This window comes from Meleagris gallopavo, chromosome 3 (assembly GCF_000146605.3).
Source record: "Meleagris gallopavo isolate NT-WF06-2002-E0010 breed Aviagen turkey brand Nicholas breeding stock chromosome 3, Turkey_5.1, whole genome shotgun sequence".
NCBI classification, from domain to species: Eukaryota; Metazoa; Chordata; class Aves; order Galliformes; family Phasianidae; genus Meleagris; species Meleagris gallopavo.
The window spans coordinates 27,111,865-27,128,358 of record NC_015013.2 but is presented as its reverse complement, the minus strand read 5'-3'; the positions used below and the strand labels follow the sequence as shown (position 1 = coordinate 27,128,358).

Here is a 16,494-nt window from a genome sequence, read left to right as displayed (position 1 = left end):
TTCTCCCATTTCTTTTCTTCCATTTGTTTCCCATTTAATAATTTCTTAGGAGTACTTAGAGATCATTTCCGTTTAGTTAAAAATGAATTCTGAAATTACAAATGCTTTGTTAACAGAAATGATTAATAATCAAAATAATCTACATAATATTGTATCTGCAAGTGTATGTAGTGCTCTTGTGTGTATAGTGTTCATTTGTATTGTTCAGTTTTAGATAAAGTAGAAAATGTTTTGTGAATAAACATCATATTGAATATATCTGAAGATGAAAACCTGTTTGTGGTAAATTCAGTGACATAAAATATTACCACGTCTAATTTCAGAGCACTGAGGTAGGAGTAGTTTAAACAAAGCAGCAAAGGTTATGTCAACTTAAGATCATGTAGTATATACTTGTCCTGTGACATATGCCAGCAAAACTAAAGAACAAAGGGCATACATATGGATAAAAATAAAGATAAACTTGTATAATTTTACTTAATGTGGTTGTTCTTGATTTTGAAGTAATAGGAAAACTCAGTCTATCTTCTAGGACTTGATCCAAAGAGGTACAGTGGTGACAACATGCGTGGATTCTTGCTGGTTAGAAAAGTACTCAGACATAATGTATGTTTGATAAAATTGCATTTTATCAGCCAGAACAAGGCTTTTAATGAATTTGGATACAGTGGCCTTCCAAACTAGTAAGGGTTGGTGGTTAGGCTAGGTGCTTCCTGGAAAGCTGTGCTTACCTCACTTGAAGTTGATCTGGGCAATGTTGAATGCGCTGAAATTAATCATGGGAGGTGTAGGACAGAGCTTTTATTGGTCTATATGCCCTTGGGAGAAATAGACCCTATTAAACACTTTAGAGAGAGATTCAGTTTCTGTGAAGCTTCTGTTTCATTTTGGAAACTCAACCTGCATTATTTTGTAGTTGAAGTCCCTTCAATTTATGTAAATCTTTCCAAGCACACACAGATTTTAATGCTCAGCTCATTGGAAAATATGGGTGTTCTTAAATGGTTCATACCCTAAGGGCCAAGTTGTCTGAAGTATTTTGCTTCTTAGAAGATCATATTCTGTATTTCTAGAACATCCTGCACGCAGGGAGGTTCTATGGGCATTGTGTTGTTGCATTATACGTGTTGCACATGCACGTGAGAGGCAGAAGAAAGAAATGTTCTGTACTGGTAGAGAGGTGAAGTAATTTCTGTCTTTGTAGTGCTAACCAGTCAGGATTATAGTTGCCAGATATTCAGTCTACTGGATGTGGCCTCTGTAGCAAGTAGTGCTATTAGGCAGATGGAACAAGATCTATTTGAGGAGAATAAAAATAGGGACAAGAGTGTAAGTGGTCTTGTTGCTCATAGAAGTACAAATGTAAAATAGGGAGTGAAAAGGAAAATTTTAGATGATCTCCTGCAAGTACTGTGCATTATTCACAGTTCCCCTATCACATGAGATAGATAATAGATGTGTTGCAGTGGGTAAGGAATTTTCAGACCAGGTCTTTCAGGGAGCGGGGAAAAAAAAATCAAGGATAAGTAAGTGTAGGTAGATGTTCATTTTCAATGTCTCAGTACTGGGGGAAGGAGAGTTAATACTTTGCTTAAAGTTGAAACAGATTGATGTATTTCAATGGATTGATCTGAATTGAAAGTTGATTAGAAGTTGACTAGATACTAGTATATACAAGTATATATCAACTTAGCGCTGCAATTAACTCATGACTGATTTGGGATGGATGCTTCATTTTCCCTTTCGTGTGTGTGTGTGTGTGTGTGTGTGTGTGTGTGTGTACCTAATCTTCTGAGATCAACTACCTATCCCATGCAAAACAGTGAGTTTCCCTTGTAATTTAATTCTTTTTCCAGAAGTTTGAGAATGCTGTTGTAACAGTGTGTTTATAAGAGAAGCAGTGCAGCCACAACAATGTTAGGATGAGCCACTGGACCTTCCATTTTCAGGAAGAACCATAGTTAGCAAAGAACAAATAAAAGCTCGGTGATTATCTAAAGCTTGTATTTGGTGCATACAGCTGACAAATTTCATTCCAGTGGTGATAGACCCAAGACACAAAATACATACGTGATGTTCAGATCCAAACTTTATTTGCTTAAGCTGATATCCAGAAAGAGCTTTTTCCAATCTATTAATAAAAAGTGGCAATAAATTATATCAGTGAAGTATATAGATATAAGATGATGCAAATAGTACTTATAATAGAAAGAGATCTCGGATTAAAAAAAAATCTGGGCAGTAGAAAAACAGTCACAAGCTGTATAATGTAGTGTCCACGGTGTAATAATGTCGTAAATTATATTTATTTTTATCTGTTTGTGAGCTGTTCTGAGCTTATACATGATGCTATTTAATTTATGCCATTTGATTTGTATTTTGGGAAAAGACAAAGTGATGTACAGACAGTTCTGTCTTAAATGGTCTATCTTTGAGTAATATCAAATAAAGCTAGAGAGCTAATGAAAGGATAGTGATGCTTGTAATCGCTCTGACATTGCACTGAGAATTCATTGGACACACAGACGCTTACATGATGGTTAAAGAGAATAATGTAATGCTGATAAAATAGCATTGAAAAGGGCTATTTCTATATCTGCGGTGGAGATCCCCACTTTCCTAAGTGGTTGGTGACCTATAGCATCACCCTTCTTTCCTAAATAGAAGTAGCAGCTGCTTCACAGCAGTCCTCTATTTGTGGCAGCAGAGATGTTTAGGGGACGATGTTCATCAATGATGTCTTTCTTTTGTGATGGGACAGTGCTAATTCAAATGTAGTAAAGCCGTGAAGGGCCTCTTTCCTCAAAATGATGCCCTCAGCAGAAATAACCAGTACCTAAGAAATTGCCTCCTAATTACATAATATTTGCACTTTGTTTAATGTAATTATTTCCTTACAGAGTGAAGTTCTTGAAGGTATGTGAACTAAGCATAGTAATTATTTATAGCAGCAGTGTGTATCCTTGTTTCTCTTGCCAGTTTTCTTTCTGGATCCCAAAGAACAACATTACTCACTCCACGTGAGTTCATAAAGATGCTTAGGAGCTTTTTAGACAGAGTTGTATTCACTGAGCTTCCAAAGCGCACAGCCACATAAAGCACAAAAGCTGGATGGACTGGGATGGCAGGAGCAGGCACCCTAGAAATACAAGCTTGTCTGCACAGCTCCAGCTCAGTCATCTCAGCCATACAACACCTTGGGTATGCTTGCTCAGTTTCTTCCTGGTTCATAGCATACATTTCCTGATGTCTTGGAAACAGGGATTGCCCCAGACAGAGCTTCTTTGCATCCTCCCGCAAAATGCAACACAGATAATTCTAAGTGAATTTGTACTGAAACATCAATAAGAAATAAGGTTTTATTGTAAGCACGTGTGTGTATTTACAGTGACAGAGTAAGGCTGCTGAATGCTGAAGCAAGACAGGAGGCAAGAAGTAGATAAAATGACAGGGCAGCCAATATAACTGTGGTTACTATAGCTTGGTGTTATGGATTATAATAGAGATGTGTTGCATGCTATTTCCTTAGGCCTCTTATTTAAAAGGCAAGAGGAAGCCGATTACAATGTGAGCAGTGCCACGGTCTTGTGTTAATCAGCTGCAGTAGGGGTTACATTTGTGATTTCTGAATCTTCATCAGTGTGCCTCTGCCTCTGTTAATCTAATGTACTTCATAATGTAGACGTCAAAGCTTTAGCAGCCTTGTTTACTCCTATGCAGTGTCCAGCAAAACTGGAGTGGAGCAGAATGCAGTGCTGTATGGATATTGACACAATATGCAGAAATAAAAGAACATATGGTCTAGTTTTTTTCCAAAGGACTGTGAGAGTGATCTTATAAATCACCTGAATAAGAGGTAGTTGTTTCTGTCCACAATACAGACACTATATATCTCGCTAGTAAGAGAGAAGCAGGAATATATTTATTGATATATTTTAAATATAATGTAGTGATTTAACAGCAACTTATCAAGACTTGAGGAAGCTTGATATGCTTGATTATTTACTGTGTGGAGGTTAAGGTTAAACACACACATGTAAGAGACCCTCTTATTGAATCACAAGGTTCAGAGTGGACACCCCTGCTTTTGAGACTCCTTGAACCATGAAGGTAATGAGCCCAAGTGTGGCAGAATCCACTCTTATTCCCAGACTTGGTCAGCAGTCTATGTCTAAGGGATAATATGTGCAGAATCAAAGAAACAGAAAAGCTAATGAAGCTTGAAATAAACTATTAATCACTTAGTGAGGATCTGTGTCAATAAGGCATTTTGACATCAAGGTGTAAGGGATCTCTCAGCGTGTAACCTCCAAAGTCATCCCAGCTGAGGGGAGATCCTCTCACGCAGCCTGATGCCATGCAGGAGAGTAAGGTCAGGCCAAAGCAGGAAGTTGGAAGAAAAAAAGAAAAGAAAATATATATATATATATATTTTTTTTTCAAATGGGACTTTTCTTTCTTTTTAGGTTTTTTTTTCCTGCTAAGTCCTAAACTGTGATATCCATGGATGCTGCAGAGTTCCGCAAGAGAGGGAAGGAGATGGTGGACTACGTTGCAGATTACCTAGAGAAGATAGAAAAAAGACAGGTCTTCCCAGATGTGGAACCAGGATATCTGAGGACTCTCATTCCAGACTGTGCACCACAGGATCCTGAGAGCTTTGAGGATGTCTTTAAGGACATTGAGAAGATCATTATGCCAGGGGTAAGGAAAATAGATCTGTAGTGCAATATTCAATGCTGCATCTGGGAATTCAAAAACAAAAACAAAAGTGTGGATGAAAGTTGTGCAGATAAACTTTACAAACAGAAGTACCCACATTGTTTAGCTTTTAAAAGGGAGGAATCTGCTATATATTTATATATTAAACATGACACTTTACTAACACTTTCTGCTCTTTCTAAAAATAATAAAATGATTATTTTGCTTCATGTGAGGCTTGCTTTTGGAGATAATCCCCTTTTCTATCTTGAATGGGTTAAGGCAGAGCTTCCTACCATTCTATTTCATGTGCTAGTTTTGCTGCTTGCAAAGCACAGCAAATATTTTCTAAAATGGAATTTTTATTAGTCTACTGTACATAAAATGTTCCTTCAAACTGATCTTTAAATATTGAAGTTCTCTTTTGAGACTTCTTTTTATTACAGATCTGACTAGAAAGGATTCTCTCCAATACTTGTCATGTTGACATATTCTCCTAAATTCTGACTTCTTTTAGTATGCTTTAAGGCAGATGGTCACTGCCTAAATATTAGTCTTTCAATAGATTAGTATTGAACAGACAATGTAAATCAAAGCATCTGGCATTTGTTCAGCTCTGAATCTTTCTTGTTTCTCCAGTCATGCTATACTTTATTTTAAATATATATATTTGTCTTCTAATGACCTGAAACAGCTTGAAAAGGACTGGATGATTAATAGACGGTAATTAAAAAATATCCTTTGGATCCCTGCAATAGTGTTTTTACATTACTTTTCTGTGTATAGATAGGTGATACGATTGTTATGTGACTAAACATGGAATCACTGCTCTGTAGATGCTTTTAGTCAGTGTACTTTAATATCACTTCCTTTTCATTGACCAATGTAAATATTTGATGCATTTTTTTATCGTTTCCCTCGGTGCCAACCCTGCTGTCCTTTCACTGACTAAAACTCCACTGAATTCAATGAAAATTGCTCCACTCTTCACAAAGATCTGTGGATAAAGTCTTAAATCCAAAAGAATTAAATTAGTGTAAATTCAGTAAGAGAATTATGGCCAATGCATGCAAATACTTTGATTGTTGCTTATAGCATTGTTGTTTAAATATGATATGTATTATAATACACTGCAGTTAATTTTAAAAACAGTTTATACCAAATGCTCATACTATCTGATGATAATAAAATGTTAGATATGAAAACACACTTAGTTTTGAAAGCCTTTTCTTTTTCACTGGAGGAAAATGTTAGCCATTCTTTTTTCTTGAAGTAGAACAGACAATACTTTGCTAATCAGAATACCTCAGAATGCTCAGTGAAATAATAACAAATTAAAAAATAAGAGATGAATCATTGGAGACTAGAACGTGAGACATTGAATTCAAATTATTTCATTTTGTCATGTTCCCTCTTACCTAACTTGTTTTTGCAAATAAATAGCAAATAACTATTGACTTAGTGAAAGTGTTGCATTTTGAATAAAAAATGTTTTATCCAAAGCTTTTGTCTGTTATGAAATGTGTTTGTGACAATGAGCATGAGTATATAAATGCTAGTTCTAATAGTAACTCTGATTGTGCCTGTGTTGTTTAAATTAAGTACTGAAATCTCATGAAAACTGTGTCACAGGATAGCTTAGGATGGATAGCATCTCTGAAGATCATGTAGTCCACCTCCATGCCAAAAGCAGAGTTAGTCAGACTGACTGTGGCAAATTGAGTGTTGAACATCTCCAAAGATTATGTCTTTGCTACCTCTCTTTCCTGTTCCAAAGTCTGGTAATCCTTACAGTAAAAAAAGTTCTTATATTTAAGTGGAATTTCCTGTGATTCAATTTGTTGACATCTTGTCTTGAAACTGGATATCTCAGAAAAGAATGTGGTTACATCTTTATGCGCTCCAATGAGGCATTTATATACCTTCACAAGTTCCCTCACTTGGGCTTTTACAAGCTGAACAATCTTAGCTTTTCAGCTTCTTGTTATATGTATGAGTGATACTCTAATACATTAATTGGCTTTGTGGCCCTTCATTGGACTCACTTCAGAACGTATTTTTTGTATTGAAGAAGTCCAAATTGGATATAGACTGCTGATGTGGCCTCACCAGCACTGAGTAAAGGGGAAGGATCACCTCTCTTGATCTGCTGGTAACATTTTTCCTGATGTAGCCTGGATACTGTTAGTCTTTATTTGCCAAAAGGGCACATTAATAGCCATGTTCCAATGTATTTTTCCCATTACCCCTAAATCCAGTTCTACAGAGTTGCTTTCCAGATAGTTGACCCCTGGCCTATACTAGTTCAGGGCAGAGTTCCTACCCAACTACAGGTTTTAGCATTTATTTCATGGGATTCATCTTGGCTCATTTCTCCAGCCTGTTGAGGACCTGTTGAATTGTAAGCTGACCTAACAGTGCATAGAACTAGAAGAAATTGATATCATCTGCAAACCTTCTGAGGGAGCACTCTGTCCTGTCGTCCAGGAATTAGTGGAGATACTAAAGAGTACTGGACACAGTTTTGAGTACACTAGTCATGACTAGTCTCCTGCTGGACTTGATGCTGCTGGCAGTTTAACCACTTTTCAGTCTACTTCACTGTCCACTTCTCTAGGCCATAGTTTTTCAGTGTGTCAGTGAGGATGTTGCGGGAAACACTATCAAAAGTCTTGCTAAGTTCAAAATAATAGTACCCAGTACTCACAAAGAATGGGATAAGACCAGAAGCTTTGTCTTCATCCAAAACTTTCTTTAGGGCTGAACCACAAACAGCAAGGTTGCTTAGACATAGCTTTCCCTTCATAAATCTTTGCTGCATAGTCTCATTCAACATCTTGCTGTTAATACGTTTGGAAATAGCTTCAAGGTTCCATCATCTTTCCTGGGGTTGAGGTGAGGCCTGTTATTTCCTGAATACTGCTTCTTCCCTTCCCTTCCTTTGAAGACATGGCCAAGTTTACTGTTGTTTATTTGTTTGTTGTTTCCCCCCCCAATCCTCAGACACTCTGCAGAGCATGTGCAGGCATGGCATGCCTATAGAAGACAAAGGATCAATCAACTGTGTAAAGCACTAATACAGTATCATTGTTGTCTTTAACCAATAGGAGAACAGGCATTCTTGAGTGGAAAAATTCGTTATGAAGACTTCTTGTGATATTGGGTGTAGAGCAGTTCACTAAATGATAATAATCAAAATAGTGCTAAGTTCCTAGTATTATTAACACAGGAGCTGAGGGAACAGCCAGACTTTGATTTCTGCAGCAGGAAGCCAAGGTGGAAGGAATCTGGGTACAAAAATATCAGACTGACTTTGTTCTTTGGAAATATCTGTCCTCTTTTTTTGGAGCTTAAAAACACTCAAGTTTATCTGCGACTGCATGTAGTGCCAAGACTATAATTTGCTGCAAACTGGATTCCTTAATCTATGAACTTTCTGCTGAAGTACCTATTGCTACTATGTGGTGAAGGAAGACTCTTGTTCAGACTAAGCAAGCCACAGAAAAAAAGACATCCTTAGATGAGATCTGAGGAAAAAACGTCTCTGAGAAACACTAGTATGATAATTATTGAACCCAAGACACTTGTGTATCACAGTTTATCAGTAGAGGGCTAAATAAACAAGCATCAGTGGTGTCACACCCTTTGCAATATTTCACTAAGTGTGTCTGTTGGCAAAAGAGATGAATTTTAGAGCTGATTCACATGAAAGGGAGGCAGGAGAGTAAAGAATCACAGCTGCACTTGCCCTGAGGCTTTTGGCTTTTTCACTTTGTGAGTGGTGCAAATTGTATCTGCTGTGTTTCATCAAATGAATGGCTCCCAGCAAGTAGGCAGTTTAACCTGATTAACCCAAGATGAATGTCAAAAGTCTCGCAGATCACAAAGTATTATAGCTGGGTAGATGAACAGTAGGGCAGCCCTGGTTCATTATGAACGTCAGTGAAAGTTTGTGCATGTGTGTCCTATCAGAGACTGCTGTTTATTGGGTATTTTTAATCTGTTTCATGTTTTGCTGTTAATAACCATGTACCAACCCATTTTTTTTTTCTTTCTGATTTCTAAAAGAAAATGTCTACCACAAGTGTTCTAAATCTTCATTACAGCAAAGAAATATCCCTACTGTATAGAGCAGAGACAGACAAAAACATTTACAGTGGCTTGCCTTCGAATTTGTGATTTGAGAAGGTCTGGAGTTAGTGAGCTGTAAGAGTGAAATCTTGAACATACCACATGCATGGCTCTTTTAGGCAATAGAAAACGTAATGAGATGGTTTCATGTGAAAGGGCAGGGGCATCTGAAAGATATGGTATACTGCAGTATAGAAAGTGACATCTGATTCATTATATACATCTAAGACAGTTTACCTTATCAAGGAGTATGTTCCCAAGGAAGAGCTGCTTGTTGGCATAAAGAAGGTTAGGCAAGGAAAAAAAAAAAGGGCGTTTGCAGCCTGTGGAACAGTGGGAATGCATGCAGAACAAATCAGTAAGAAAGATACTGAGCTCAGGCAACAGATAATGTGTCTTCTTCCTATTCATCACTTGTAACAGAAGAACTCCAATATTAAATAACAAAACAAACAAAAAACCTAACATTTTAAGGCAAGGCTAGCTTCAGTTACTCAGCAGCCTCTGGATTTCTAGCTGAGGAAAATCTCTTGTAAGTTTTCTGCTGAATTTTTGCTTACAGTTCACCTAATTATCTAAAAGCATTTTTTTTCTTAATTTACCTTTTATCTTGAATAAGATAAGTATTTCGTACCTTATTACTTCCACTGAGCATTACAGTGTGGCAGCACATTTCGTGTTTTCAAATCTTATTAGATTGGAGTTGTGAAGCCATATTGAGTGTCTTAAAAGTCTTTAAAATTGCTTAGGTACAAGATGGCTCTAAATATGGTTGCTGTAAAATACTCACCAGGTTTTGTGCAGTTATTGTGTTCTTATTAGTATGCACAAATTAAAGTTGTATATAAATCATAATCTGAAGATGCTAGTGTAATTTTCTGGAGAAAGTTCTGGATACTGGAGTGGATTCTTTCATTTTGGGGGAGGGGCTATTTGGTCAGATTTAGTGCGTGAATTTGAGCAAATAGATGCAAGGCATGGGCGAGAGAGGTCTGTGCAGTTAAAGACACATTTGCTAAATCAGTTGCATGACAGAGATCAAATAGAGAACTCTGGAGGAGTCCCTGAAAACAGAGGATCAAGAACAGTACCCTGCACAGAAACTCATGCTGCCACTGTGCAAACAGTTCTTATCTTCTAGGCTGACAAAAATAGAGTTCTGATTATGGGACTGTTAGGAGGTAGGGGCAAGAATTAAAATTCAGCTAACATTTTCTTTCTAATTTGAGGTTGTTTTTTTTTTTTTAAGAGAAAAACCAGCTAAGCTTCTCTAAAAAATTGGATCCTATGTTATAGCCATGTAATGAAGAACTGTTGACTGGTCCTTACCTCCAGTCCTCTTCTGATTTTGTGACCGCTTGTTTCTGCTTCTGCATTGGTTATGACTGTTTTTCTCTTACTACAGGTGACTCACTGGCACAGTCCCTACTTTTTTGCCTACTTCCCTTCAGCCAGTTCCTTCCCAGCTCTTCTTGCAGACATGTTATGTGGTGGAATAGGATGTGTGGGCTTCTCTTGGGTAAGTTTATTGGGGTATATATAGCTATGAGGTAACGATTTTAAGTGTTTCAGTGACAGTCTTCAGTGGAATTATTAATAGCAATGAAGTCACAGGACTATTTTTTATAACTACATTTCCTTGACTTATTAAGTGCTTTCACAGAGCACTATTTCCTCTTGGAAGTTCTGTCCTAGAAAAATTACCATCATTTAGAATTAGTAGTAATAATTCAAGCTTACTGGTTACTCACTGCGTAGTATGACTGTTGCTTACTGCCTGGTTATGTTATTTCTTGTATCGTGGAAAATTATGTTTTAAAAAAAAAAACAAACATTCATGCCAAATGGGCTCTTCTCAGAAAAGGTTGGTACTGGATGTGGAAGAAGAGTTCTGAAGATACAGGTCATAGCTTTGACATTTGACAGTCACAATTCTTCTATATGAGGTCCAGTTTGACATTTTTAAATAATTAGGTATGCCATTCATGAACTGGTTGCTAGGTCCCTAATGTAGCTAGTAAAGTAAGCGAGTCTTTTCCTCTGTATTCCAAAGATAGTGGGAGAATGATCCAGCATGGCAAGGCTTTTGTTTCTCTTCATACCCTAGTGAGGTTATTCTCTCTGTTCTTTTTTTCATCACAGGCTGCAAGTCCAGCTTGCACGGAGCTGGAAACTGTCATGCTGGATTGGCTAGGGAAGATGATTAAGTTGCCTGAAGAGTTTTTAGCTGGAAAGGATGGGCAAGGTGGAGGAGTCATTCAGGTAAGAGAAGGAATACAGGTTAAAAAAAAAATCAAGATGAATTTCTGATCTTTATGATTTTGTAAAACCACCATACCAAAATATTAATAAAGGGTATTTTTGTTGTGACTTGGGTGGGTTTTTGTTGTGACTTTTGGGTGGGCTGCGGCATAGGGAGAATGTCCATGGGTGACTACGAACATACATGGCAGCAATGGAAAACAAACAAACAAACAACAAAAAAGCTCTGAAATACTATTCTCCATGAAAAATTATCAACAATTTAAGAAAGCTATCAACAATGTGCAGTAATGTTTAATGCCTGAAAATGACAATAAAAAATCTTTCTAAGTAGAAATATATGTGAGGATTGTAAACAAAGCAAAACGGTTTACAAAAGCTTATGTGAAGTTCACCTTAGACATCTTTGAGTATTTGTTTCAGTTTCCAAAATAGCCTTCCTTTTTTTTTTATATTATTTTTATCAGAGAACAAACAATAGATAACATAGCAGAGAAATTACTTAAAGTAGAAGTAACTCAGTGCAGTAGAAAGTCTGTTAATCTTTTTCAAACAAATTGACATAATTAAAAAAGTTTTTTTTCTTCTTTTCCTTACATTAAAAAAATGGAAGCTTTAGAACTAGATAGTTAGAATAAAATGAAGCTGCTTAAAAGTTGAATCAAAAATATTTTGTCATTAGATAGAACAGTTTTCAGTCTACAGTTCCATATTCAACATAAAACACCCCTCCAAACTTTTGGAAAGTTGTATCCTTAATGAAAGCCTACACTATCTGAACAGAGTATCTGTATGGTAATGAATATATTATCAGTGGGTGATCGTGCATGCATAACAAAGCTATGTAGATTGTCTACCCCGACTTGCTGTTCTAGTGCATTATCTTTATTCAAATGCACAGAATTTGGTTGCAGTTATTCACCTAATTAAAATAGATGTCTGCCATGGGAAAGACAGAACTTTAAATATTTTTTCTTTGCTCATTTGATAATTTCTGAAGTCCGGTGATTGGAGATATAGGCACGGTCCGTTTTATGCTTTGTTTTATGCTAAGATTGGCTTCTAAAACATCTGAACTACATGCTAAAAACAGGAGCTTCTTTCATTGATCTCAGCTGTAGCCACTTGAGGAATATTTCAGTAAATTCTGCCAATGTCTTCCCAGGTAATTCTGAATTTAACCCAGCTGCTATAATTCTCGTAGATGGACCTGCACCTACACCTGTGTATTTTTCAGAGTAACTCTTTACTCATTCTGCTTGCTCTGTTGGGACCTTTTCCATTACAATTATAGGCAGAGGGCTATGTTTGAGAAATCAAGCTTTTGTCATGCATCTCTGGCATTTATTTGGTACCAGTAAAAGCAAGCAATTATGCCTGATGGTTATCGGCAGGAAAAATTGCCCTTCCAGGCTGACAGTGCTGGATTGCCTATAATTTTCATCAGACACAAGTCAGTTTCAAGAATCAAAAGTATGTTCTGTGTTCTTGCTTACAATGAAGTCATTTATGCTGCAGATCTTGTTTTGCTCTTGAAACAATAATGATACAAATAAGAGGGCGTGAGGCAAAAGCAACGTGAGAGTGTGAAACTGCCAGTCATTCCCTTGGCAAATACCAAGTAATTGTTGTAGTATTGGGTAAAACTGAGCCTGTGAAAATTAGCTCTTAATTACATCTGAAAGCCTATGTCAATATGAAGCACTGTGTTATTGTGAGCAGGATGACACTTGAAAATGGCAAAAGATGAAAGAAAATTTCAGTTCAGAGCTCTGGTGGACATGAACATCAGCTCTTACTGATATTTCTTCTGCCTCTTGAGCCTGCTTGCCATGGCAACCTTTGTTTGCTTGCGGTAAAAGGAAAGGTATCATCATCCTTCACTTAATGCAGAATGCAGCATTCAAGAGGAGAAAAAAACAGCTTTTAAAAACGAGAAAGCTACTTTCTTCATGAAGCTTGTCTGAGTATAGCACACATATCCTGCTGTTCATTCTAGACAAACTGTTGAAAAGTTTGAATTTTAAAGAGTTTAAATTCTGCAAAGAAGTATTTTAAGAGCGAAATAAAATCAGACTCAGCCTATCTTTGGTTTGGTGAGAAACATCCCGATTTTCCCATCAGTAAACAGTAGTCCGAGAACCAGGGGATTTTTTACTCAAAGTCATTTAGGGCACGACTGTGGGGCCAAGTGAATAGATGAACCCTACAAACCACATTTGCAAACATTTTTAGTCCAAAAAAGGGACTAATGGAATTGGGGGAAAGGTGGAAAAAGTCTGTTATGAGCCATCAAAATGCATTTCCAGGTTGCTTTTAGGCCATATTTCAGCTTTTCCAGACAGTAGGCAAGATCCAGCTGCATAGATAGCCTCTTTCCGTCTAACTATGCTTCCATGAAATAAGATTTAGACAAGAGCTGTTGTATTTGGTGTCTAGGCACCAGATGGGTGAAAGATATCAGGATACCAGAACAGATTATGGAACTCCTCAGAAGACGGAGGCTTTTCCTGAGCCCAAGTGATTTGCCCTGATTAAGCCCTTAGAATAGTGGGCTAAATAGAGCTAAAATTTCCAAATATCAAATTAATGCCTTAACTTTTGGAATTTCCTACAGCCATTTTCCTGCATATACTTTTGCACGTTTATTAAAAATACAAACTTCTTATATGTCCTAGAAAGATGCTAAGAGTTTTACAAGGCCTTATCATTGCCAAAAACGAAGAAAAAAAAATATAAATGATTTTTTCCATACATACTTGAAAGATGTATCCTCATAATCAAGTATTTTAATATTTTAATAATAATTTATACTTCCTCCCAGATACTAAATGCAGGGATGTTAGAGGAAACTTTACAGTGAAGAACTCTGGTTTGGGAAGGTTGCTCTGAGTGACTCGTGGAATTAAGATAAAACTCACAGATAGGCTTTATGCTGCCCAACTTATTTCTGTAGACATATAACTCACCTGAAAGACTGTGTGAGCACCACAATAAGTTTCAGCAATTTACACAAATGTGAAGTATTTTCATCTGCTGGAAATGATGTTTTGGACAGAATAGTCTGCCATGGGGATTCTACCATATTACTTTTTGTAGTTAATGGACAAAATTTCTTTCACCCTTTGCCTCACATAAAAGTGCTGCCTTACTTGAACCAGGAGTGGTATATATCTTCTTACAACATTCTGTGTAGGATGTATGCTTTCCTGTAATGTTCTGTGTATATTATTCTGTAATACTTCTTTGAGGTGCTGTGAGGCTATGAGCAGCATCAGCAGCTAAGAGTGTTTCCTACTCATCTTTGTATTTTGCTACAGGCTCTGGGGTTTACATCCTCAAACCCCCGGGAACACAGATAAAACCTCTTAATCATGGCAATGCATTTAATAAATATTTAGGGACTGTACTTTTTCCTGCTCACTCTGTTCACTTTCAGCCGCTGTAAGGGCTTACTCACTGCTGATGTGTAAAAGGCAGCTCTGTCTCTTGATAATAGTTCAACTAACTTCAGTATTAGTTAGGAGGAAATCTAAGTTCACTGGGATTGTTCTCATGTATACAATCTGTAGTATCAGGTCTATTACCAGGGAAGAATTAAGACTTCCTAAATACTTAATTACTTTATAAGTAATTATTAAGTGTGCACAGATCTTTAGTAGAGAGAGGATAGAATTTTGGTACAGAGTAAGAAACATCATTCCAAAATTAACTTGTTGACACTAGATTTTTCCGAGGTATACTCATTAATAGAAGGAGGTGTATTCATTGCAGTATTACATGCTTGGCAGAGGAAGACTTGCATGACAGCTGCTCAACTTTGAAAATACTTAAAAACTTTTACTTGCATATGCACACCCAAAATATGGACATTTATGAACATATGTTTACAGAAAGTTTCTTATAGTTTAAAAGAGCAGTTTACAGCACATTTCATCTGCCTGTCCCAGAGAAAAGCATACAACGTAATTTGTGGAAACTTGTATTCTCCTGTGAAATTTACAGATCAGTTGATACAGAGAAATTCCGTCTTTGTAGCCACAGATTACCTAATGCACAATTGAAATTCTTTTTTTTCTTCTTTTCTAAGTCAAAATGCAATTTAGGAGTACTCTTATGTTTTTGATGAAAGGAAATTATATAAATAATCCTTTGAAAAGCAGTTATCTATATTGAGTCAGAACTTTTTTGCTTTTTTAGTATTTTTTTCTCTTGACTACAAGGTAACTCTTGACTCAGGGTAACTCTAAGTATTAAATAAGCACTATAGCTAGGCATGTTGCCTGACAGAAATGGGAGTTGTTAGATTCTGATTGAAGTTAAATGTGAAATCTAGAGTAACAGAAATCAACAGTTACTCTACTATGGCTACTGGTCAATAGATGATCAACATCTGATTGATGAGAGCATTTTCATGTACTCTTAAGTCTGTGAGTCTGGCTTTCTAGCATTGATTGCAAGATTGGTGCCTAAAATGAATAAGCATAGAGCAGACAAGCAGAGGCATCAGGGAAGAGAAGACAAAGGTCAAAAAGAGATTCCTCGCTTGCTGTCACACCTACTCTTAGAAAGCATTAGATCATGCAGTTTCTCATATGCAATTTCTGTTACCAACTTCGCAAATTCATATAAAAGAATATGGTGCTTTTCCTCTGAAATGTCTTCCTTTTGAACTTCTCTTCAATTTGTCTTAGGGAAGTGCAAGTGAGGCCACCCTTGTTGCACTGCTTGCTGCAAGAACAAAAACCATCAGACGGGTGCAGTCAGAAAAGCCTGAGCTAACAGAGGCAGACATCATGGGCATGCTGGTGGCCTATGCTTCTGATCAGGTGAGTGTCCTCCAAAAGCATAAACCTCGAATCCTGGTGTTTATACTTAAAATAATTAGGCTGTCTCAATTGGCACATGAATTAACATACAAGATCTTTGGATTAGGGACTATTTGATTTTGCTTGCTTAAATCTTATCATACAGCATAAGTGGGCTGGAATCTGCAAATGTGCTACCATAATACGAATAGTAACTACCTGGAGGTCAATGTCATGGAAGTATTGCTTCTCTTGAAGTAAATAAAAATATTTGAGCAAGAGGTTAATTTCAGTTGTGTTAAGTCTTGATCATATTTTGACATGGCCTGTGTGTCCATGTCTGCACATGCAAATACACACACGTATAACCTCCCGGTGTGCTTGGGTGCAGATGCTTGCACAGACAAACCCACTGCATGAATATAAGACAAATTTGTCATACTACTTCACAGAATCACAGAATCATAGAATGGCCAGGGTTGGAAGGGACCTCAAGGATCATGAATCTTCAACCCCCCTGCCACATGCAGGGCCACCAACCTCTACTTTTAATACTAGACCAGGCTGCCCAGGGCCCCATCCAGTCTGGCCT

At 37.1% G+C, this 16,494-nt stretch overlaps 1 protein-coding gene across 2 annotated transcripts in view; it reads left to right on the top strand.

The window, feature by feature from the left end:
- Positions 1 to 16,494, top strand: part of DDC (dopa decarboxylase) — a 67,157-nt gene that overhangs the window by 16,184 nt on the left and 34,479 nt on the right. For both annotated transcript variants that reach the window (XM_031552788.1, XM_019613857.2), the window contains 4 exons: positions 4,467 to 4,704; positions 10,238 to 10,351; positions 10,975 to 11,094; positions 15,789 to 15,923. In XM_031552788.1, the coding sequence (XP_031408648.1) occupies positions 4,504 to 4,704; positions 10,238 to 10,351; positions 10,975 to 11,094; positions 15,789 to 15,923 (570 nt within the window). In that variant the 5' untranslated portion in view covers positions 4,467 to 4,503. The remainder of the gene's footprint in view (positions 1 to 4,466; positions 4,705 to 10,237; positions 10,352 to 10,974; positions 11,095 to 15,788; positions 15,924 to 16,494) is intronic.